The following is a 22,487-nucleotide window of genomic DNA, read 5'->3' on the forward strand; positions in this document are numbered from 1 at the left end:
AGGCAGGACCCACAGAGGCAGGAGCAGCGCTGGGTTGGGCTGTGTGGCCCTGGTCCCAGGGCGCTGGGGCACTTTGCTCTCAGCATCTCATGGGGCACGTAGGGGTTTGGGGTGCTGCTGTGTGTTAGCCCTTTGTAGGAACGACAGGAGCGTGCTTCAGACAAGGGGCACATGGCTCCTGCATCGTGCCTCGGTGCCTCAGCGAGCGCGGAGCTACCTGTTGGGGCTCAGGCTCGGGGCCGTGCTGTCCGGACACCCAGGCACCGATTCCCTCCTCCGAGGCTCCCCTGGGTGCCCTCCTGCCAGCAGGACCCGTCCTGGAAGGGGAAGGAAAAGAGAGAAGGAAAGGAAGGAGAGGAGCCACAGGGCTCGTGCTCCATCCCGGACAGGCTGGGATGGGGTGTGAGGGTGTGAGGCTCGGGGAGGGCAGCAGCTCGCCCCTTGCAGGCGTCTTCCCTCGGGTCTTTGGGGCAAAAAAACACCTTTAGGGGATTCCCCAAAGCTGTGGGGTCCCACCTGCGGCAGCCCGGCCCGAGGCAGCCGAGGCTGGATGTGATGGTGCGGGACGGGGGCGAGCGGCGACCCCCGCGGGCTGCCCCCCCCCCAGCCCGGCTGCAGCCCCACGGGGGGCTCCCGGGGCCGGGCCGTGCCGGGAGGGAGGCGCGGAGCTGTCCTTCAGCACCACGGCACCGGGCACGGGCACACGGCGGGGCTGGACCGGGCCGGGCCGAGCCGGGCCATGCACCGTGCCATGCCGAGCCGAGGTGTGCCATGCACCGTGCTGTGGTGGGCTGGACCGAGCCGTGCACCGTGCTGTGCCGAGCCGTGCCATGCACCATGCACCGTGCCATGCCGAGCCCAGCCGTGCCAAAGGGTGCCGTGCCGAGCCGTGCCATGCACCATGCACCGTGCCGTGCCGTGCCGAGTCGAGCCGTGCCGTGCCAAGGGGTGCTGTGCCGAGCCGTGCCAAACGGGACCGAGCCGTGCCATGCCCAAGTGTGCCAAACCGAGCCGTGCCAAACCGTGCCAAACGGAACCGTGCCGTGCCAACCGGTGCCAAATCGCGCCAAACCGTGCCAAACGGAGCCGAACCGTGAACAAACCGAGCCGACCCGACCCGCGCTGTCCCCGCTGCGTGCAGGGGGGGCCCGGCGGTGCCGGTGCCGGTGGCGGTGGCGGTGGCGGTGGCGCAGGCGCAGCCCCTCCAGGTGCCGGCGGCGCGGCCGAAGATGGCGACGGCGTGAGGCCGGCGGCCCATGGCGCCCGGCGGCGGGCGGCAGCAGGGGCAGCCGCGGGGCCGGCGGAGAGCGGCGTGAGGCGGCGGCAGCGGCCCCGGCCCCGGCAGCGGCAGCGGCAGCGGGAGCGGCGCCGGGAGCGGGGCCGGCAGCGGGGCCGGCAGCGGGGCATGCCCCCGCGGCGAGCCCGGCCGCCGGTGCGGAGCGTGCGGCGCGGCGCCGCCTCCCCCCGCCGCGGCATGGCGCGGCCGGCGGGCCGGGGGCCGGGGCTGGGGCGGCGGTGGCGGCGGTGGCGGCGGCGGGGGGGAGAGGCGGAGGAGGAGGCGGCGGCGGCGGCGGCACCGGCATCGCGGCCGGCCCTCGGCGCCCCTCGGCGTCCCCCCGGCCCGCCGGGCGCCGCCGCCGCCTCGCCATGATCCGCGGCGCCTGGCTGTCCCCCCGCGGGGGCGGCGGGGCCGTGTGCTGCGCCCCGCGCCGCAGCGACAAGCCGGCGGCCGACCCCGAGCGGGCGCAGAAATGGCGGCTGTCGCTGGCCTCGCTGCTCTTCTTCACCGTGCTCCTCTCCGACCACCTCTGGCTCTGCGCCGCCGCCGCCAAGCTGCGCGCCCGGGAGCGGAGCGGCGCCGGGAGGCCGCGGGGCCGCGGGCCCAGGGCGCTGGGGGAGGCGGAGGAGAGCGGGGCCGGGGGGGGCTGCGAGGCCTTCGTGGGCAACCTGAGCCGGCCGCCGGCAGCCCCCGGGCCGTGCCCCGCTCCCCGCGGCGACCTGGACTCGGCCTGCGCTCGCCTGGGCTCGCTGCAGCGCCTGCTGGGCTCCTTCGCCGGCGGGCAGCTGGCGGGCACGGCCCCGGCGCCCAGGAGCTTGCTGCAGGCGTATTTCGGGAACTTGAACCTCTCCTTCTGCGATAGCTACACGATCTGGGACCTGCTGCGCGAGATGGCCGGCCCCGACAGCCTGGACTGCAGCCTGGACAACCTGATGCTGGACCTGGTGGCGGCGGCGGCGGCCGGGGCGCTGGGCGGGGAGGCGTGCAGCAGCTGCGTCCAGGCGTACCAGCGGCTGGACCAACACGCTCAGGAAAAATACGAGGAGTTCGACCTCTTGCTGGAGAAATACCTGCAGTCGGACGAGTACTCGGTCAGATCCTGCGTGAGGGACTGCAAGGTACGAGGGGGCGCGGTGCGGTGTGGGGCTGGAGGCGAAGCGCGCGGCCCCCGGGGTGCTCGGCCACCCTTGGCCATCCCCGTGGGCATCCTCTCCCCGTGGCGCTTCTCCCCGGCGTCCTGGGAGCCCCACAGGCCTCTAACGCAGGCAAACAGGCCCGAAAACCCGGTGGAGGAGGCAGAGGTGGGTGAAGGGGACAAGGCACAGGAACTGCTCACGGCCCCGGAGCTCCTGGCAGCAGGAGGACGGGGTGCTGGGGGCTCCACAACCCTCCTGCCCCCGTGCCGGGTGGAGCCACGCTCCCTGCGCTGCCCAAACCCAAGGGCTTGCAGCGCTTGGGGACAGGACCAGAGTCCTGGGACAGGGCTCGGGCAGGGCAGGGCAAGCAGGCTTGAAGGCAGAGCCTCCAAACACGACACCGTGAGGCCATCACCGCCGCCTCTGGCCTGCAGAGAGGAGCTCTGCGCGGCGCCGGGGCAGCCCAGGGCTCTGCCCGGACAGCATTAATCCAGGCTGTAGGGTCAGCGCTGACCTGAGATGAACCAAGGAGCTGCAGCCCCCTCCCCAGGGGCACGGCGGGCACGCGGCCCTTTTGCAGCCCTTTTATCCCTGTGCCCCAGGGAGATGGGAGATGGTGAGCTGGGATCTGCCTCCCCCGGCACCCCCAGCCCCGGTGGGTCGCCCTGGGGGTGCCCCCCGATCTGCCCCGGTGCCGGCAGGGCTCGCGGTGCCCCGATGCGCTCCTCCAGCAGCTGTCCCCGCTGTCCCCGTGCCCTGCTCTGCCCAGCGGAGGGGAGAGCTCGGAGCAGCGCGGTGTCAGCAGGCACTCGGGGAGCTCTTCGTGTTCCTACAGCTGCGGGGCTGCCTTCCCCAGCACCACACGGATCAAACCTCAGCCCGGTGCTGCCTCTTCCCAAAAGCAAGCAGCGCAGCCGTGCGTCTCCCCAGGGCGCTCCCGCTCGGTGCTGCTTTGCACCCCTTGTGGCACAGGCTCTGTCCCCCAACCCCGCGGCTCCCCGCGGCCGCCCGGCTCGCCCCTGCCACCTCCCTCCTCACGCAGCCTCCGGGAAGCATGATGGCTCCGTAATTAAACCTCTCCCGGAGCCGTGTGCTGGAGAGGCAGCGCCGTGCCTCGCAGCCAGGCGCTCTCCTTGTGCGCCGCCCCGAGAGGGCTGCCTGCAGAGCGTCCCCTGCTCCCCGGGCAGGGCTCGGGCGCTGCTTTAACGGCAGAGTTTGGAGGGGTGCACGGGCAGCTCGGGGCCGTGCTCTCCCCCCGGCACGGCGCTGGGGACACGGGGCCTGCCTTTCACCAAGGGCACGGCCGCGAGGTGCTGGCCCCGGCTCTCAGGACCGCGTTTCTGCGCCGCTCCCGCACGGAACCGTTTCGGGAAAGGAGCTGGCGCTGGCGTGCTGGGCCGGCGCCAAGGCAGGTAATTACAATCTGCTCGCCCAAATTCCCCCTGCGGTTTCGGAGCTACGTAGTAGCTGGCTTTGGTGCCGCTGCTCTGCTCCCGTGACCGCATCTGGGTGCTGAATGAAGCAACCCGGCTCCGGCAGGGGCTGAGCGTGCTGTGCGCCTCCCGTGCGTGCGGGCGGTGGCGACTGCTGGCCCCGGATCTCGTGCTCTGGTGCCGGGTGGGCTCGGCAGAAAGCAGGAGGAGCTGGGGGGGATGGAGCGGGCTCCAGGAAGGGCTCGTGGCCACGTGGGCTAGTGGCAGCCCTCGTGGGGGTCCCACGGGGTCAGGCTGAAGGCAACACCCAGCAGTTGCCCACTGGTGTTGAGGGGAGAGCAGAGGAGGGAGAGGTTGGTGGTGGTGGCTTTTCGGGAGAGGGGAAGGAGCCCAAATAGACAAGGTGGGTTTTGGGGCAGAGCTCCCCGCGCCCTCCAGCCCTCGCATCCATCCCCGCCGAGTCTGAGCTGCGTGACCCCAGCACAGAGACCTGGAGAGAGCAGCACACGGAGCAGAAAACCCTCAGCTGGGCTCAGGGGACTCCAAGGCAGCCAGAAACAGAGCCCTGCGTGGACGAGTCTCCCTCGGGTGCCCGTGGGCCGTGAGCAGCCGTGGTGGGAAGGCAGGAAACGAGCTGGGGAGCCGCGAAGCTGGAGCTGGCAGCTGCGAGGCGTGCGGCACCGCTCCCGGCTCGCGCCCTGCTCACATTCGCGGTTGCCTCCATGGAGCATCTGCGAGCGGCAGCGCCGCGGCTCCACAGGCGCCACTTGGGAAGCAACAGGAGGCCGCCAGCAGCAGGCGACCCGCGAGGCATTCCCCGGGGCCCAAATCCTCCGGCGTGGGCGCCCGAATCTGCAGGCGTCGACCCCAGCCCTCGCTGCGGTGCCCGCTGGAAGCAGGGCGCTTGTTTGAGGCGATTCCCTGCGCGCTGGGGCGCTTTGCTTTCGGCTCTCCCAGCTGACAGCCACAGCTTTCTCCTCTCCTGTGACTTGAGGCCGCCAGCAGCCTGGCCCGGTGCTGTGGCCGTGAGCTTTTGGCCTCGTTTCCCCCCCCCTTTTGGCCTCGTTTCCCCCCCTTTTGGCCTGGTTTCCCCCAGCCTCCCGGGGCTTAGCGGGGGCTGCGCGGGAAGAGCCGGCGGGCGGGAGCTTTAAAGCGCCCTGGGTTTGTGATTGCTGCCCGAAGGCTGAACAACGCTGCACGTTCTGCCCTGTGGTGCTGTGTGCTCGGTGGGGTTTGGTGGCAAAGCTGTGGCCAAATGTCCCGGGGGAAGCCCAGGACACGGGCACGCAACCAGCGGGCTCTGTCCATGCGTGATGAAGCATGGCAGGAGATCCCAATTCCTTCAAATTGCTGCCCCGCCTGGTGCTTGGGGCTGGTTTTCTCCTCCTCTTCCCCTCTCTTCCCAAATTGACGAAGCCCAGCGTCGCCTGCAGCTCGGCTGCCACGCAGTCAGGGCTTTGTGGCTTTAAAGCCGGAGGCTCTGTGCTTGTGCTGCCTCCCTCAGCCCACAGCCGCTGCGCAGAGCGCTCCTGGAAGCGCAAACCCGGCCTTAGCCGGGCAAATAAAGATCTATGGGACCACGGCTGGTGAATTAAGGCCTCATTAGGCTGCGGGAAACAAAGCAGCGGGGAGAGAAGGGCTGACAGGAGGGAGCTGGGCTGGGAAGGGCAGGCTGGACAGGACCTGTAGCGTCTCAGCCCTGATTAGATTACCAGCGCTCCTCTGTTTGCTCGGGCCGGCGGCTGTTGCATCGCGCTGCGGCCCTGCCTGGGGCTCCTTCCCCGCCCTGATCTCCCCGTTACCCACATCAGGGACCCCTTTGGGTGCGTGGCAGGGCAGGATTTTGCTCCCCAGGATTTTGGGCAGCGCTGGTGGGAGGCAGAGGCTGGTCCCATGTACAAGGCAGCGGCAGCAGGCTCAGCTTTTAGGTCTCGGTGTTGCCCGGTGAAGTTCCCAGTGGATTTTAGGTCCTGGGTGGGTCTCCAGGTACAAGGCTGCCACAGAGCCCATCACCCCTGCGCCGTGCCGCCCTGCCACGGGGCTCTCCCTGCATCCACAGGGATGGCGAGGCTGGGCTGAAAACCGCCAGGAAAGCAGCGTGCCTTCACCCCAAAAACGATCAAAGATGGGCACCGGCTTCTGGAAGGAGGACAGCAAAGCCGGAAAGGGAAGGAGCTGTTGTTCCGTGCAAACAGGGGGGGTTTTGCTGATGGTTTCGGTGGTGTTTGCCTGCCGGCTGCCAGCGGTGTGTGTGTCCATCAGACCTCGTCTGCGTTCACCAGCGGTGCCGAAGGGAAGCACGTCCGTGCCCATGGGGCGCGGGGAGCGAGCGAGGGCTGCAGCTCCGGCCCGAGGGCCGTGGGGCGATCCTTCAGCAGCTACCGATGGGTTTTGGAAGGCGTCCAGCGTGCCGTGGGCCTGTAGGGCTGCAGGCAGCCGGTGGGCACGGCTGCGTTTTCGGCAGCCTGTATTTACGGTGAGCTGGTGGAGCGGCCTCGCTGCCAGCGCCAGGAGGCGGCAGGCAGGGCGCAGCGCGGTGCCCGGGGGGCCCGGATTGGGGACAGCTCGTCAGGCTGCTGCCCTACGTGATTCCCTAGGTGCTGTGCGATGTGTGCTGGCACAAAGGATCCTGGCAGCATCACCTCGGAGCTCCTGTCCTCGTCTGCGGGGTCGCCACGCAGCCCGGAGCCGCTCCGGCACCCCAGGGTGCTGCACCCACCCCGTGCCTCTGAAGCACCCTGCAACCAAGCAGGCTTCTCCTGCAGCCCCAAAGCCAGCGGGGGCACCTCGTAGCGCTGCCCCGCGGGGTTTTCCCTCCGCTGGCAGCGGGCAGGATGCACCTGGGCTGCCGGGGGCTGTTCCTGCCGTCAGCGGGAGGCATTAGGATGCGGCTCATGCCTGGCTCTGCACAGAGGAGGCCGGGCTCCGCTGTCGTTTGAAGGGCAATGACTCAGGGACAGCAAATCCATGAATGAGACACGGAGGCTGCCCGGGGGAGCAGGAGCCAGCTGGCCACACGGGGCAGGGTGGGCAGGGGGCGCGGTGCCGGCTGAGGCCCCCAGCAGAGCAACTCCTGCCCGAGCCTGGCCCCGTTCTCCTTCCTCATCGCTTTTTAGGTTTTACTTCTCCCCGTGGCCTTTTCTAAGGTCTGGGGGCCGTCAGGTGGAGGAGCAGCCTGGATGCACGCAGCCAGTGCGGGCTCCTCCAAATTCTGGTGTGAGCACGGGTGGCAAAAGGCAGCGTGAAGGCACCACCTGGAAAGGCTTCGGCGTGCCAGCGCCCTGCCCCGGCGAGCTCCTGGTGCTGGCTAAGAAGGAGGAGCTGCCCCTGGGTGCAGGTCCTGGCCTCCCCCATCTCCTGCTGAGGCGTGGGGCTGGGGACCCTCGCTGCAAGTCCCCTTCCAGAGGCTGTGCGGGCTGCAGCCTGCAGGCGATGTGCAAAGTTTTGGCAAACAATTTCTCTTTCCTTTGGAAACGCTGAGGATTTCAAAGCCCGAGCCCCTGGCATCACGCAGAGACCCCCACCAGCCACCAGCGGCTGCTGCCTGGATCCCACCGGGGCTGGGGAGATGTCGTGGGCTCTTCAGGGCACACACCATCCCCTCGGGGCTGCTGGCAGGCTCTTCTCTGCGGTGAGTTTTGCTCATTTCTTGCCCCTCTTCTCACCTCCCCGGGCTCCTTCTGTTGTTTCGGGGTCCCCACCGGAGCTCACTGCGCCTCCGTGCCTGGCAGTGTCAGGAGATGCAATTAACGGGGCCACTCAGTGATTACGAAGTCGTTTGGGTTGATTTTGGCCTTGGTGGCACCTGGCTGGGCTTCTCCCTCCGCTGCCCTTCTCGGAGCCACCTCCGTTGGGCGCAGCAGGGGACGAATCCTCGTGCAGTGCTGGGGAGATTTGGGTTTCCCCTTGCTCCGAGCCGCTTCTGGCTCAGCCTGTGCCTGGGCAGGGCACTTCCAACCCCAATTCCCCCCGGAGACACGGCGTGAGGCTGAGGTGTCTCCTTGAACCCTGCCTCGTGCTGTGCGCCCTGCTCCGCCGTGCCCTCGCCGCAGAGACCCCGCAGTGCTGGAGAAACTTCTTCAGGCTCCAGCTGTGGGTAATTGATGGCTTGTGGCACTGAAGTGTCTCGCCTTTATTTTTTTATATCCCTCCTAATGTAACAGGATGTTCTCATTAGCCCCATCAATGTTTAATCTGCTTTGGAGCCCTGGCTGCAGCCGTATCTGACGGGGGTGAATTCCTCCAGCGCCTCTGATGGATCGCGGGCACCTGATGGCTGCGTCTGCCCCGGCTCTGTCGGAACCGTCTGCGTCCTCCTGGCTGCCTTTAATCCCTTTTTACTCGGCTTTAATCCCTTTTTACTCGGCTTTAAGCACTTTTTACTCAGCTTTCGTCACTTTTTAGCGGGGGGCTGGCAGGTGGCAGGGGGCTGCGCCTGCAGCTGGGGCACTCCAGGCACTGCCAGGAGGTGCCTGCTGGTGGGCAGCTCCCAAACCCTCCCCGGGCTTCGTGCCCCAGCTCGGAGCCCCCAGGGGTTGTGCTCGGGGTGCTGCTCTTGGTTCTCCACACCCTGCAGGCTTCGCTTGCGTTGGACACGCCGCAGCCCCCGAGGGATGGCAGCACTGGGGGCGCATCCCCTCTCCCTGACCACGTTTTCTCCTCGGGGCCGTTATTTCCGCATCCAAGCAGCATTTTGGGTTTAGCTGCTCAGGGAAGTGCCGCTCTGGAGCCAGGTCCCAGTCACCATTTGACTTGTGCTGCTCTTCCAGCTCTCGCCATCCCCAGTGTGCCCTCGCCAGGGCCAGGCAGGGCCCGGTGCCGTTAGTTCGCGGTCCTTGGGTTCCTCCTGCAGGCAGCACCGTGCCCCAGGAGCTGCTGGAGCCTCCCAGGCACTGCTCCGGGGTAATCCCATCGCTCATCCATGTCCTGTGGCATCCGACTGCGCCCTGCGTGGGTGCTGGGAGTCACTCAGGCTCTGATTTTTGGGATGGGACGGGTGCACCCGGACCAGGCGCTGGGCTGGGGACTACCTGCTGGGGTTTGGCACATCTGGATGGGGCAGTGCCGCTCCACCCGGGCATCTCCCACCCCTCCATCCCCCAATTCACCAGCACACCCTGCTGGGCTCACCCCCAGGCGTCCAGGGTGCCCCTGCCCCTGCTGAGAGCGGCAGGGCCCTGGCTGCTCCCTGCCCCCTGGCCGCGTCCCATCCTGGCTGCCCCTTCCCACGCATACCTTCACGCCGTGCCCTCCCGTCCAGAGGGGACAAACCCTCTCAAGCTTGGCCAAAACGCCTCTCCAAAAGCAGGGCAGAAAGCAGCTCCGGGGATTTACAGCCGCCCCTCTCGCCCCGCTGGCTCTGCGTGGGAGCGCGGGCGCTCGCCGCCTTTGCTCTCGGGTCTGTGCGCGCCAGAAGTTTCTCAGGACGGGGTCTGTCTGCTGCCCGTGTCGTGCAGCCTGTGGCACAATGGGGCCCAGTCCTCGCCCGCTTCCATAAGCAGCGGCCTCAATGTGCATTTTGTTTACATTCAATCCGTTTTGTTTTACAGCAGCGCCTGCAGGCAGCCCACCAAGACTGGGGCCGCGTTGTCCCAGACGCTGTCCAAAGCGTGGGCTGTCGACTGCCAGAAGAAAATCGCAGGGCAGAGAGGACAGAGCCAGGATGTGGGGGGACTGAACACGCCGCCGACATCACGTAGGCTGCGCCGGGGCTCGGCCTTTGTGCTCGGGGGGCTGGCGGGCAGAGCGCTCCCAGCCCTCGCCGGCCCCGCCGGGAGGAGGAACGCGGCGCCCCCAAGGTGGCATTTCATTGTTAAACCGGGGTTTGGTGGGAATTTGGGTGCTCCAAAGAGGCCGTGTGGGATCAAACCCCTGCGGCAGCCGGCTGGGGTCTGCCCGAGCAGGGTGGCTGCGGGCACGCGGCCGGATACCAGTGGCAACGGGGCCATGGTGGCAAAGCTAAACTGGGCAAACTGGGAGCTGTGGTGGGAGGGAAGGGGCCCAGGGTCCCTTCTGTCTGCCCCAGGGTGGTTTTTGGGGCTCCTCTCCCTGTGCCCAGCGGGGATGTCCATGGCCATCGTGTTTGTCCTGTGGGCAGCAGGTGCAGCTGTACGGCCAGGGCCCTGTCCCCAAAACCCCGACCTGTGCGCCCAGCAGCTTTCCTGGGGGAAACGTCCCACATTTCCCCCTTGCCTGGCTGAAGGTTTGTGTGTGTGTGTGCACAGAGGTGCAGCAGCTCGTTCTCTGCATTGCCAGCTCCACGCAGCGAGCTGAACGTGCTGCAGGCAGGGCTGCGGGGTGTCTGAGCAGGTGAGGGGGATGCACTCGTGCCCTAAGGCTGCTTTCTTAAAATTTTGTCATAGATGAGCTCAGGGAGCCGCTTGTGTCTCGAGCTTGCTTTCAGGGGGCTCTATTTGTGAAGGAGAGGGCTCTCAGGTAGCTTCCTCGTTCCCGTCTTGTGGGGGGTAAAACAAAGACCCTAAAAACGAGTTTCTTCATGAAACCACAGAGGTCAGCAGCGTTGGGACTGGATTTAGGATGCTGTGGAGGAAGGCGGCCTCCAGCCAGGGGCACGGCAGGGATGAGGAGGAGGAGGAGGAAGAGGATGCCCCCACTGCCCTGCTGCTGCCCCCTTCCCCCCCAGCACCCCCCGGCCACCCTATTTCTGGCTGGTGGCCCCCGTGGCGAGGTCGGTGCCACCCTTAGGTGCTGGGCACAGCGGGCGGCGAGGAGCCGGCCCCCTGCTCGCCTTCCCCCTGTGAGACGGAGGGTGCCCGGCTCCAGCGCTGTCATCACCAGGCACCAGGCAGCTTTATAGAAAGGAGAAAAAAAAAAAAAAAAAGAAGTAAAAACGCTGAAAAAAGGAGCGATCGCACGCAGTTCTGCTGTGTTTTTTCCTCTTCCCTGCGCCCCAGAGGGGAGCATGCGAAGGGGCAAGGCGGGGACAGCACAGCCGGGACCCGGCTCCAGAAATATCCAAGTTACCAAAAAACCAGCTGTTGCAGATAGGATGTTGGAACGGCACGGAGCAAGGCTCATGAGAAAAAAAAAAAAACTTGCTCTTTCCAAAGCCCAGCGCCGTTGATGTCAGGGTTGCAGGCGGCTCTAATTGAATCCTTCGGTAATTGGGCGCTGCAGTTGTGTTTGTGACTCCTCCGGGCCGGCCAGCGCCGTTCGCGTTCCCTTAATCCGCTGCCATCATCCACGGGGGCTCTTCTCTCCCCTGCTTTACGTGGCCTGCCTCCCTCGCCGCATCCTGATGTGCCAGAGCTTGGAGAGGTGCCCGAGCGGCTCATTAGCAGCGCTCATTTCCCTGCGTCCGAGATTAATGAGGCGCAGCCCCTCCAGATGCTCATCCCAGGCCACGGTGGAGACGCTCTGCTGCCAGCCCTGGGTGCCGGGCGCCGGGTCCCCGGTGGCCCCGTGGGTGTGCACGGCCCCAGCTCCACGCAGCTGCCACCGGGTCGAGGAGGAGGAGGAGGAGGAGAAGGAGGAGGAGGAGGAGGAGGAGGAGAGGAGCCGTGAGCGCAGCACTGAGCAGCTTCCAGGGCAGAGCCACCCCAGCACACTCCCGGATGGTTCTGCAGAGCCGCCCCTGAGGCTTTCTCCACAGAGCCCAATATTACTGCAATTAAATGCAACCCCGGGAAGCTTTGCCAAGCTCTAAACCCGACGCTGGGTTTCTCAAAGCGTCCAATTTCCCTGCACCTGGTGTAACCACTGATTACGGCCCCTCCGTGGCTCCCTGTCCCTCGCCACCCCTCGGCTCGCTGGGCAGCGTGTGCCGGCTGCTCCCTGCCCGCCCCGGCGGGGAAAGCTTTGTTGCTTTGTTGCTTTGTTGCTTTGTTGCATCTTTTTGATGCTCCTCCATCCCTGCCCTGCGCCTCCGGAGTGTGGTTCAGACAGTGCCGGTGTCCACGAGGTGCTGGCATCACCCCCAGCCCAATTATTTCAAAGAAAAAAGCAGGAGGTGGTTCTGCGCAGCCATCCCGAGAACACAGAAGGACTCTGGGGAAGGTTTTTAGAGACCGGGCCGGTTGTGCTCACATGGCCCGGCTGGGGAGTCTGATCCTGTGATCCTGAGAGCAGCCAAACCCCAAAGCAGAAAGGAGGAAACGCCCATCAAAAGGCAGCTTAATTCCTCCAGAAACGGTAAAGAGCGAGGAGGAGGCACGGGCGAGCTCTCCGCGGTGAGTCAGGCAGCGAGTAAATCTCCTCCTGCCCTCAATCCTCAGGCGTCCCCTGCAAGAGCAGGAGGAAGCTGCGGGGGACGAGTGGCGAGGGGAGGCGCAGGACGGAGGGGATGCGAGCAGGATGCGGGCACGGAGAGAGGAAATTGGCTGAGCCTGCCCGGGCTGTGCCCAAACGGGGAGCGTGGTGCACCCCCGGACACCAGGAGTGTGTAAACACGGAGGGAGAGGGATGGTTTGTGGGATGATTGAAGGCCTGAGGCACCTCGCCAAGCTTTACCCAGCAAATTCTGCATCCACCTCGGCAGGTCGTGGGGCGGTGAATGGCTCCCGTTCGTAATCCTGGAAACTGGAGGGGGAAATTCATCCCTCCCCACCTCGGCCATTCGAATTCTGCGCTTGGAGGCACCAGTCGGCCCTTGTCCCCGTCTCCATCAGTCCTTGTCCCCGTCTCCATGAGTTCTTGTCCCCATCTCCATCCGACCTCGTCTCCAGGCTGCTCCCACCGCCTCACCCACCGCGTGTTGCCTGCCCGAGCAGGGGTGAGGAGCGAAAGCCGGGTGCTGTGGGTGGTGCTGGGGGGGCCGTGGGCACGGTGCAGCCCCAGCACAGCCCCAGGCCCTGGGCTCGGGCAGTTTCGGCAGGGTTGGGAGCCCCTGCTGGTTGGGAAGTCCACAAAGTGCTGCTCTCCAGGCCCTGGAGAAGGGGATTTGGGAAAAGGAGAAGGCAGCGGGGTCGGGGAAGCGATCGCCCCGGGCTCCCTGCCCAGCTCCCCTCCTCCTCGGCCCCAGGGAATGAGCTCAGCAGAGGCAGATCCAGAACTGGAGCTCCAGGCTCTCCCTCCTGGCCGTGTCCTCGCGGTCTGCGTCCAGAGCCAGGCCTTCCTCTGGAGCTCTTCCCCTCGGCCTGAATAATTAACATCCAGAGAGAAACAGCAGGGCTGCGGCTGCAGCTCCCACATCCCAGCCGAAAGCCGTGGCCGCGGGGCTGCTGACTGCCCCGGGGGCTGCGGCCCGGCCCCCGTTAATTTAAATTTTCTGATGAAAATTTCACCAAAACAACGCTTCCGTGGGAATGCGGGGGTCTGTGAACGGGCATTTGCCAGGGGGAAAAAGGAAAAGAAAAAAAAAAAGAAAAAGAGAACTTGCCAAGAATTTCCCAACCAGCACAAATCCTGAGACAGCACCAGGGTCCAGACAAAGGGAGATAAGGATCTGTGGAAAACGCGGGGGTTTTGGAAACATCATATGGAAACGTCATGGGTTTGAAGCCTCCAGAACATACAAACCCCTCGGGAAGGAGGAGCAGGGGCTTTATCCCAGCACATTTAGGAGGGAAACTCCTTCCCTCTGACTCGCAGGGAGCTAGGAGCTGGCTGTGGGCATCAACCTGACCTTAATTTTGCCGGGCAGGCAGCGGGACGGGAGCGCACGAGCCCCGTGAGCTGCTCCCTCCCTGCCTGTCCCATGGCTCACGGGGACATCTCGGTGTGCAGGGTGCCTCGGGGGGAGCTGGGTGCTGCGGGCAGGGGGCTGAGCAGTGGCAGGTCGTCTGCACGTGGTGCACAAAGCTCTCCGTCGCTGCTCTCGGTCACTGGTCTCGGCAGCAGTGCCCACCGGGGGGGGGACACGAGTCCCCTGCGGCCGCTTTGCTTTGTTTTCGTGGTGGTTTGGGTTTGGTAGAGCAGTGCTGCGGCCCCTAACGCTTTAAAGGTCTCCTTGAATTGCTGGATGTATTCAGTGAGTAGCTCGGGTGTGCTGACGAGCTCTGCCAAGTGAGCCAAGCGAGGTAAGAGGCCTCCCCTTCCCCTTTTCCTTCCCTTTTCCCTTCCCTTTTCCCTAATCCCCGGGCTTTCCGCGGCGCTCGTGCTACCCCGCTGCGTGTGTGGGTGACCCGTCCCCCTCGGTGCCTTCCCTAGGCTGTCTACAAGGCCTGGCTGTGCTCCGAGTATTTCAACGTGACACAACAACAGTGCCGACACCGGATCCCATGCAAGCAATACTGCCTGGAGGTGCAGACCAGGTGCCCGTTCGTGTTACCGGACAACGACGAGCTGATCTACGGAGGCTTGCCTGGCTTCATCTGCACGGGTAAGGACACTGCGGGAGCAGGGGTGGGTGCTGGGGAGCCCGCAGGGCTTTGCAGGATGTCTGCCAGGCTGTGAGGTCGTTTTGGGGAGGAGAGGAGGGGGAGGCGTGGTGCAGAAACGCACCGAGTGCGTGCTGAGCGCCGAGACGTGGAGCTGGGGTGAGATGTAAGCGCTGCACGGAGAGGGAGCGGCAGGTTTAGCTCGGGAAACAAAAGCCCAGTGAAACCTAAAAAAGTGGGAGGGGGCTGGAGGTGATGGGATGATGCAGGGCCAGGACAGATGGGTGCTGCCTGGGGAGCCCTGACCGCGCCGGGGTCCCTCCCTGTGCACCAGTCCCACCAGTGGCAGCTGCTGGGGGTCTCCGGGTGTGCCGGTGCTGGGGCTGGCACCGTGCTCGCTCCCGCTGCTCGCCGTCCTCGTCCTCCCCGCTGACCCCCTGCTCCCTTCCCGCAGGGCTGCTGGAGACCCAGCTGCCCGAGGAGGAGGCCAAGTGCTGCGAGGTGCAATGGGACTCCTGCGACCACCCCCCAGACAGCAACTACAACACATCCCCCAAATCCACGGCGTCAGAGTCGCTCCATTACCACCGCCACGACCCCCACCTCCATCACCAGCGGCAGAACCACTACCACCTCTACCACCACCACCACCAGTACCACCAGTACCACCACTCCCCGTCCTTGCTGCCGGTCTCCGCAGGGTCTCGCCTGGGCAGCAGCAGGCTCAGGCTGTGCGTGCTGGTCCTGATGCTCCTCCACACCATGGTGTCCTTCTCGAGCGTGCACAGCGGCGGCGGGGGGCTCAGCCTGGAGGCCCTGCCCGCCCTGGACGAGAGCGTGGCGCGGGACGAGTGACACGGAGGGGGGAGCCGACCTCCGAGAACGCCAGATCTTTTTCCACGAAGGGGGGCACATGCTATTCCTCCAATGGGAGGCACGGGATTGGGGGTGACGCACACACACACACCCCCGCACATCCCCCCAAGAGCTGCTCGCCGCGGGGCATCCCCGTGATGAAGAGTCTCTAATGCGCACAGGGCTGCGGGACTCGGCTTTGAGAAGGGTTCGGTCAGGAGCAGCCGGGCGCAGGAGCAGGGGGAGCAGGGGGTTCAGAGGAGCAGAGGGGACAAGGGAGCAGAGGGGACGGGGTCCCCCCCTCGCAGGAGGTGGCCCCACGGGGCTGCCGCGCTCCTCCCTGCCGCCCGCCGCGAGTGCCTTGGGCGCCCGCACCTCACCCGCCAGCCACATGCCAAGAGTTTGGAAATCAGCCTGACCCCCCTTTTCTATTTCTCCTCCGTCCACAACGCCCCGCACCCGGCCGGGCAGGATGGAGGCAGCACCTCTCTGAAAATCCCCGTCCTCCCTTCCCATCCCCGGGGAAAACCCCCGCTGGTGCAAGGCAGCCCCTGCGCGGGCTGGCCGGGCTCCTCCTGCTGCTGGTGGGGCTGGAGGATGCTGCGCCACGGGGCCGGTGTCCCCCACGGCCCCACCTGCCCCTCCGGTCGTGCTCGGGGAGGTGGGGAGGGGCGTCCCGGTGCCCCCGTTGGCGAAGCGTCCCGATGGTTTCGTGTAAACCTCTCGCTCTCGTTCCCCGTGACTCGGAGCGGAGTCGGGGAGACGTGGCTCTGGCAGGGCGCAGGCGAAGCTGAGGGAGTCTTCAGCTCGTGGTGGGATCAGGCGTGGTAACAATTGGATGAAAGGCTTCCGAAGGCGTCCGTCCCTGCTCGGCGGCTGCAAATCATCTGCTGGATGGCAGAAGGACTGGGCAGAAGGGCTGGCGAAATCTGGCTGGTAGGGATGGTCTCCCACACAAAGAAGAGGCGCTAATAAAGCCCAGCTGGGGAAGGGAGTTCTCGCGACTGCTTTCTATCACTGGATGCGCCCCAGATCAGAAACCTTCTAGGAGCCCAGCTGGGACAGCGGGACACGGTCGGGCAAGGTGCTGGCTGGTGCGGCCCGGATCAGCTCGCTTCTTTCCTTTTCACCTGAGCTCAGCGTTTCCAGCCGTTCATCAGCTCCCCTCTCTGCTCAGAAATTCCCAAATTCTCCATCCACCCACCAGGATCTGCTCGCGGGGCGGCCCCAGGGGGACGGTGCCGCTCGTCAGTCACCCGAGGCGAGAGGGGGTCCCGTGGGCACGGGGCGAACACCGGGGTGGGCGCACAGAGACTGCTTGCCCGACATTTCCAGCCCATTTCCAGACCAAAGAGGCTCTGAAAAGCAGCTGAACGTTCAACGCCTGCTTTGCCTTGAAGCTCGGAGCTCCGGGGAGGTGTTCAGGTGCCACCAGTTACCTGTGACCAAAGCCCTGCGGATGTGAAGCCCGGCAGCTCGTTGGCATCGGTACCGGGCTGGAGAACTCGCGTTCGGGGAAGAAGCAGAGCGCATCCCGAGCTGATTTTGCTGCTGGTGCTGCCCAGAGCAGGTAGGGCAGTTCCTGTTTGGGTGTTCCTAACAGCATCCCTACATTTTCAGCCAAGTTTGCACTGGTTGGGGAGCCTGGAAACGCAGCGGTTCAGCAAGCAGGAGCGCGGCTCCTGCGCTTGTTGCTGGAAAATCGAGTGGTGCCGCTGCCTTGAGGAATGGTGAGAGCCCACGGCCAGACCGAAGGAGGGAGCGCAGCCGCGTGCCTGCCTCGAGACGGCCGGATCCAGCTCGTCCTGAAGGAAATTAGATTTTTCGTGCGCTGCCAAGAGTTAAGCTAATTCCAGGCGCCTCCTCGGGAGATAGGCTGCGTCCGATCTCGCAGCGGCTCATCTCGGGAGGGAACGGCCCCGGGTGGTGCGTCAGCCAGCGGCCCTGACTCACCGGCCCTGCTCATTGTCTGCCGCACAGCCTGCTTGGGGCCAAGCAGCCCCCGGCCCGCGGACAGCACGGCGAGGGGCACGGGGCCGGGAAAGGAGTGGATCCCGGGCGGCCCCGGGGTGCTGAGCGCAGGGAGCCGCCAGCCCCAGGTGGCCCAAGGAGGCTCGCTGGCCGCGCCAGCCCCAGGGGCTGGGATTTTACCTAGTGTGACTGGAAGGAAAGTGCTGAGTCTTCACAGAGCGAGGCTGTTGGAAGGAGTTCTTTTATTTAGCAAGTCTGGGCTGCTGTCAATAAGTTCTGTGGTTTTAGGGCACCATATGCTGTATTCAACACTTTGCCAATCTCGTTAAGTGGATCCAGACGAGGCTGTTCACAGAACAGGACGGAGCAGCTGGAAGCGGTGTACGTTGCAGTCCATCATTACGGGGCCGTCAGATAAAAATCTTCTCCCCGCTCTGACATTACAACTCCAGGAAGCCTCCCGATCGGCTCTCCCTTTGCTACTCGGGAGGAGAGCCCAGGAAGGGGGCTCTGGCGTTGCCCCCATCCATCCCGCTGGCGCTGCTCCCGCTGCAGCGTGGCGCGGACGTGCCTGGGGCGAGGAGGGGCCCTTTGCAGAGCAGCTCCGGGTGCAGCCCCCAGGGGAACACCCACCCCAAATGCCCTCATCCTCCCGGGAATTGAACCCCAGGTGCTTTCTCCTTTCCCTTCCAGCCCAGTGATCCCGTTCCCTCTCCCAGTGCCCACCGCGGTGTCGGGACGATGCTCGCGGGCAGCCCGGGCGGCGGGGGAAAGGTGGCCGTGGCCGGCCCCTCTGCAGCATCAGCCCTGTGTTTTGCACTTTAATGTAGCTGCCAGTTGTACAAATTAATTAAAAATAACTGAAGAAAAATCCCAAAGAAAGGCCCTGCTTCCTCTGGTGAAGATTAATCATTACTTGAGCCCTTTTCTTATGAAAATACAGATCCATGGTAGCCCCAGGCAAAAGATTCCCAGGGAGAGCCCTCACCATTCGTGCTCTGAGTTAGGGAAATCGCTTTGAAAGCATCTGACAACTAAAGCAGAACATGTTGAGTAACTTGGCAACACTCAGAAAACATCTTGAAATGGTTTTTGTTCAACACATTTTGCTTTGCTTCAATAGGAGATGTCAGGGCAGTTCATTCACTGCCACTCAGGACTGCAGGCGATGCCGGGAGACGGCTCCTCTGCCCTGCCTTTAGAAAAGACAGAAGGAAAATGAAAAATCCCTGATATCTGCTGCTCGGCGTGGCGCTGGCACTGCCCGCTGCCACGTCGCTGCGTCCCGGGCGGCCCCGCGGCGCCTGGAAGGGAGGTGGGCAAACGGGGCATCCCGCAGCCCAACGCTGCATCGCCCTCAGCCACGTCACGTCGGCCTCTAACCCCCCAAAAAGTCACGCTCCGGCTTGTGAGAAGGTACAATCTGACACCCAGCTACCACCCCGGAAAGGAGTGCCTATAGAAACCCAGAGACAAACTCAGCACAGAAATAGATTTGGCAAAAATCTCTGTGAAAACCTATGCAATGCGGCCAACAATTTTGTTTATAGGCTTCTTGAGCTGCCCTGTGGATTTCTATCCACAGCAGTATAAATCTCCCTTAAGTTACATCCGAAAGCTGAGGGAGGGCAGATCCTGGTGTGAATAACGACCCGCTGCAGGCTGGAAGGTGCCCAGGTCGTGGTCCCCCTGTCCCTTCCCAGCAGAAGCCTGCTGTGCGCTCCTGGGGCTCGGGGGCTCTCACAGGTCCATCTCGTGCCCTGCCCAAGCACTGCTCAGTCTGGGTTTGGGGAGCAAAGCTCCTCAGCAGCTTTTTTCTGGGTGTTTTCCACCCCGTGTGGCTCTGTGGGTGCTGCTACCCCTGCACATTGCTGCAGGGGGGCCGGGAGCGGGGTGCGGGTGAGGAGGGCGGCACGCGGCAGGACGTGCTCTGCTCCCTGCGGGGAGCAAAGGGGCAAAGGAATCACTGCATCCACACACAAAGGTTAAACCCTTTGCAAATCATGTTGTTTTGTTTTTAAATGATGCCTTTTAAAGGTTGCTGGGGTTTAATCTCTCTGTTCCCAACCTGCTCATCGTGTGCCTCCCGCCACCGCGTGCGGGCAGGGTTTGCAAACCAAGCGCCGAGCTCCCCGAGCCAGGCCAGCTGCTGGCGTTCCCCTAGGAGAAAGCTGAACCGTTGCGGGGGGCATTGCTGTGGGATTTTGTAACAGCTCCTTGCACACAAAGCACAGGAGACGGCCCACGGGGTGCCCGGGGAGGCCTGGGTGTAGCTGGGTCCTCGGGCTTCTCGCTGCCCGTGCAGGACAGGATGGTGGCAGCTGTGCGAGGGAACGTTCCCATTGCCAGTTTTTCCCAAACCCCCTAGCTCCGTTTCCTTGGGTTTAAATCCTTTAGGACCTGCTCTTGCTGCCTCGTTCCCTGATCCCCCATCAGCTCCATGCTGCGTGTCCCGACCTGGGGAACGAGGAGCAGATCAGACCCGCGGCACTGCCCCGGGGGGCTGTGCCCAGGACCCCCCCAGCCTCGCCGGCAGCCCTGGGTCCCTGCCTCCTGGTGCAGCTGAGCGTGGGGCAGCTGCAGACCTGCCCCAGTTCCTCAAAACACAGTCAGGAGCAGGTTCCAGCCCCCTCAACCTTCAGAACAGCATTTTACGGCGATCCTCCTGCAGGCCGGGCAGTCTGCAACCTTGCCTGTTGTAAACCAAAACTCCCCCCACAATTATCATTATTATTTTTTAATTGGTTCTGGCTCATGAAATTTGGGTTTGGTTTTACCATTTTTAAATGTATTTTTTTTGGGGGGGAACGGGACGTGCTCGAGTTGCAAAACAAAAAGCCATTTCAAGCCAGAGAGGTTTTTTTTTCTTTTTTCTTTTTTCTTTTTTTAATTTTGAAACTTGTCAAAACAAGCCATATTGATAATTATGACCGATTTTTTTTTCAAATTGAGAAATGCATCAAGAACAGCCCTTTCCCACAAAACCTTTCATTTTCAAAAAAAACAAAACGCAAACAAAAAAAAATATATATATAAAAAAAATCAATCACACTTTTTCTGCTCGCACAGTTGGAACTGGTGGCAGCGGATTCGGAGAGAATAGCAATTTGTGAGGAATTCCAACCAGCTCTCCTCAAAATAGCACCCAGCCAGTTTCTCGGGCTGAGCGGCGCGGTGCTGAAAGCGAACTGGAGAGCTTCCTTCCCCAGCGGGGCTCCTCGGCGCGGGGCGGCGCACCTTGGGAGCTGCTTGGGGATATTCCCGACGGGGAACTGACGCCGAGGTGCTGCTGCCTGCAGGGCAGCCTCCCTTCTCCTCTGGGTCCTCAGCTGGTGTCGGGTGCCCCCAGCCAGCCCTCTGAGCAAGCTCTGTTTTCTTTTCCAAACCAAACTGAATCCAGCTCCTTCTAGCCTCCAAAGCATTCAGCCGTCGCAGCGATGGGAAGCCTTCAACCCCGGAGATATTCCCACATGTTCATGGGAGTTTAAATTTGGAAGGAATTAAACCCGTTGGTCCGGCAGGGATACCGCAGAGCGTGTGTGCATGGGGAAAAGCAAACACCACGCTTCAACGAGAACCATTTGAAGGGAGAGCACTGCAAAGGAGGAGAGAGCCCCAAACGCAGCGCCCCGGCACGGGGCAGGGGGACGGGGCGCGGGGGGACCGCGCGGGGACACCGTTGGGTGCGGGCAGAAAGGGCTGCTGGTGACCGAACCCTTCTCAAGTGCTTGTGAAATGGTGGTGGTTACAGAGCTCAGACCTACCAAAAGGTCCTTTTACAGTACGCGGTGGCGAGGTGAAAAAAAAAACAACAAACAAAAAACCAACAAACCATACTGCTGAAGTCAAAATATTCTTTCTAATCCCCCTGCCCGGTTTCTCTTTCTTTCCAGCTTTCTTCCTCTGCCTTCCTGACCCTCCCTCTCTGTTCCCACCCCCCTTCTGTTTCTCTTTCTCCCCTCTGTCATAAGAAAGTGACTGTGTCCTCGAGGGGACAGTTTTCTTATGCCATTTTATACACTGTGCTTCATGTTTAGAACTTTTTTGCACTAGTTCCTATTACATTTATTTTCCAAAATGGTTTGACAAAAAACAAACAAAAAAAAAATACAAAAACAAAAACACAAAACCATGCTATAATTCAGTTGTATTAAAAATATTATCCTACTACTCTCTGTGTTCAATAGTCTCTGTACCTGTAATGCTTTCAGTTCTGTTGTATTTTGGGGCAGAGGTTTTCTCCGCCCCTTGTTTAACCCAGTAAAGAAATAAAATGTTAAGAATTGATGATAACCTCCTGCTCCCTCTCTCTGTGCTTCGCCTCGGGATGCGCAGGTCGGGCGCCCGGCCCCCGCGGTGCCCAGCGTGCCCGTCCGGCGGGCGCTTTCCTCCCCAGCCCCATCTCAAAAGGAGGACAGCAGAGGCAGAGCGGAGGGACAATAACCCTGCCTCGCTGAGTTTGATTTCGTAACCTTTCTTTATATTCTTTTGTTTCTTGCCTTCACATTTTTTGCCATGGGGCTCACCTCAGAACAATAGGGGCAAAGACTGTCACCAAGAGATTCATCAGAGAATAATGACTAAACCAGGGTATCCAAATTTTGCCCAGCTGAAGTCCACACCCACATATAATCTGGAATTAATTCATCTGGACAACAGATCTCGGCATGCAACAGAGCTAGGACACTCCGCTCCAAATTGAATGCTGCATGCCAGGCTGCAAAAGGCCATGTAATAAAACTCTGAAGTTGCGCCTTGGCCATCCCTGCCCCCAGCTGCAAATCCTCCCTCTGGAAAGAGGATGAGGAGCAGGGAGCACAAACGGAATGAGGTTGGACAGAGATGGAAACAATACGAATACAAAGAGGGTGTTTGGTACAGAAGGCAGCTGCCAGGGGGTGCGGGCAGGCGGTGGGCTCTGCCGGAGAACGAGAGGGGAGAAGAAGCGGGGACATCTCCCTCTGCCATCGCCTCGGAGAGGCTTCTGGCTCCTTCCTCCTCCCTGCCCCGCTCAGAGCCAGCAGCCACGTTCAGCCCTCAGTGTCCCCAGGCTGTCCCTGTCTGGAGGTGACACCAAACCCCCTGTCAGAAGGCACCACAATTTGGCACAACCACCCAGCTGTCCTCCTGCCCTCCCAGCCCTGGTGCAGGCAGCTGGGGAGATATCACAGGTGGTGCTGACACCCCCAGCTGCCTGCGATTGCCAGCAATGAACCTTGCCAGATAAATTTGCTGCTGGGTGCTTCCCCTCTTGCTGTCCCAGAGAAGGAAAGTCACCTGCAGGCTCTTGTGAGCTCTCCAGAAGCACTAGGTGCTGGTTTCTGACCGGGTTTCTTGGATAACTTCACTGCTCAGGTAGGAAAGTGGTGGGTGGTGTAGATGTGCAGCAGCATTAGTGGTGTAAAATGAGGGTGCTGGGGTCCTTTATGCTAAAATCTGGCTTTTCTGCTTATTGTTTCCTTCTTTTTTTTTGTTGTTTTTTGAAGGAACCTGGAAGCTAGAGACACCCAGTTAGAAATCTCCCTGCACGGTCAGG

General features: G+C 62.8%; 2 protein-coding genes across 2 annotated transcripts in view; both read left to right on the forward strand.

Annotated features, from left to right (window-relative positions):
- Window positions 1-22,487, forward strand: part of LOC311443785 (protein Wnt-11b-like) — a 132,207-nt gene that overhangs the window by 11,040 nt on the left and 98,680 nt on the right. The window lies entirely within an intron of this gene.
- On the forward strand, window positions 1,265-21,244 carry NALF2 (NALCN channel auxiliary factor 2). Its single transcript, XM_084535105.1, has 3 exons — window positions 1,265-2,397; window positions 13,956-14,127; window positions 14,580-21,244. The coding sequence occupies exons 1-3, from the start codon at window positions 1,648-1,650 to the stop codon at window positions 14,978-14,980; spliced, it is 1,323 nt and encodes a 440-aa protein (XP_084391231.1). The 5' UTR covers window positions 1,265-1,647; the 3' UTR covers window positions 14,981-21,244.

Source organism: Aythya ferina, assembly GCF_964211825.1.
Source record: "Aythya ferina genome assembly, chromosome: 13".
NCBI classification, from domain to species: Eukaryota; Metazoa; Chordata; class Aves; order Anseriformes; family Anatidae; genus Aythya; species Aythya ferina.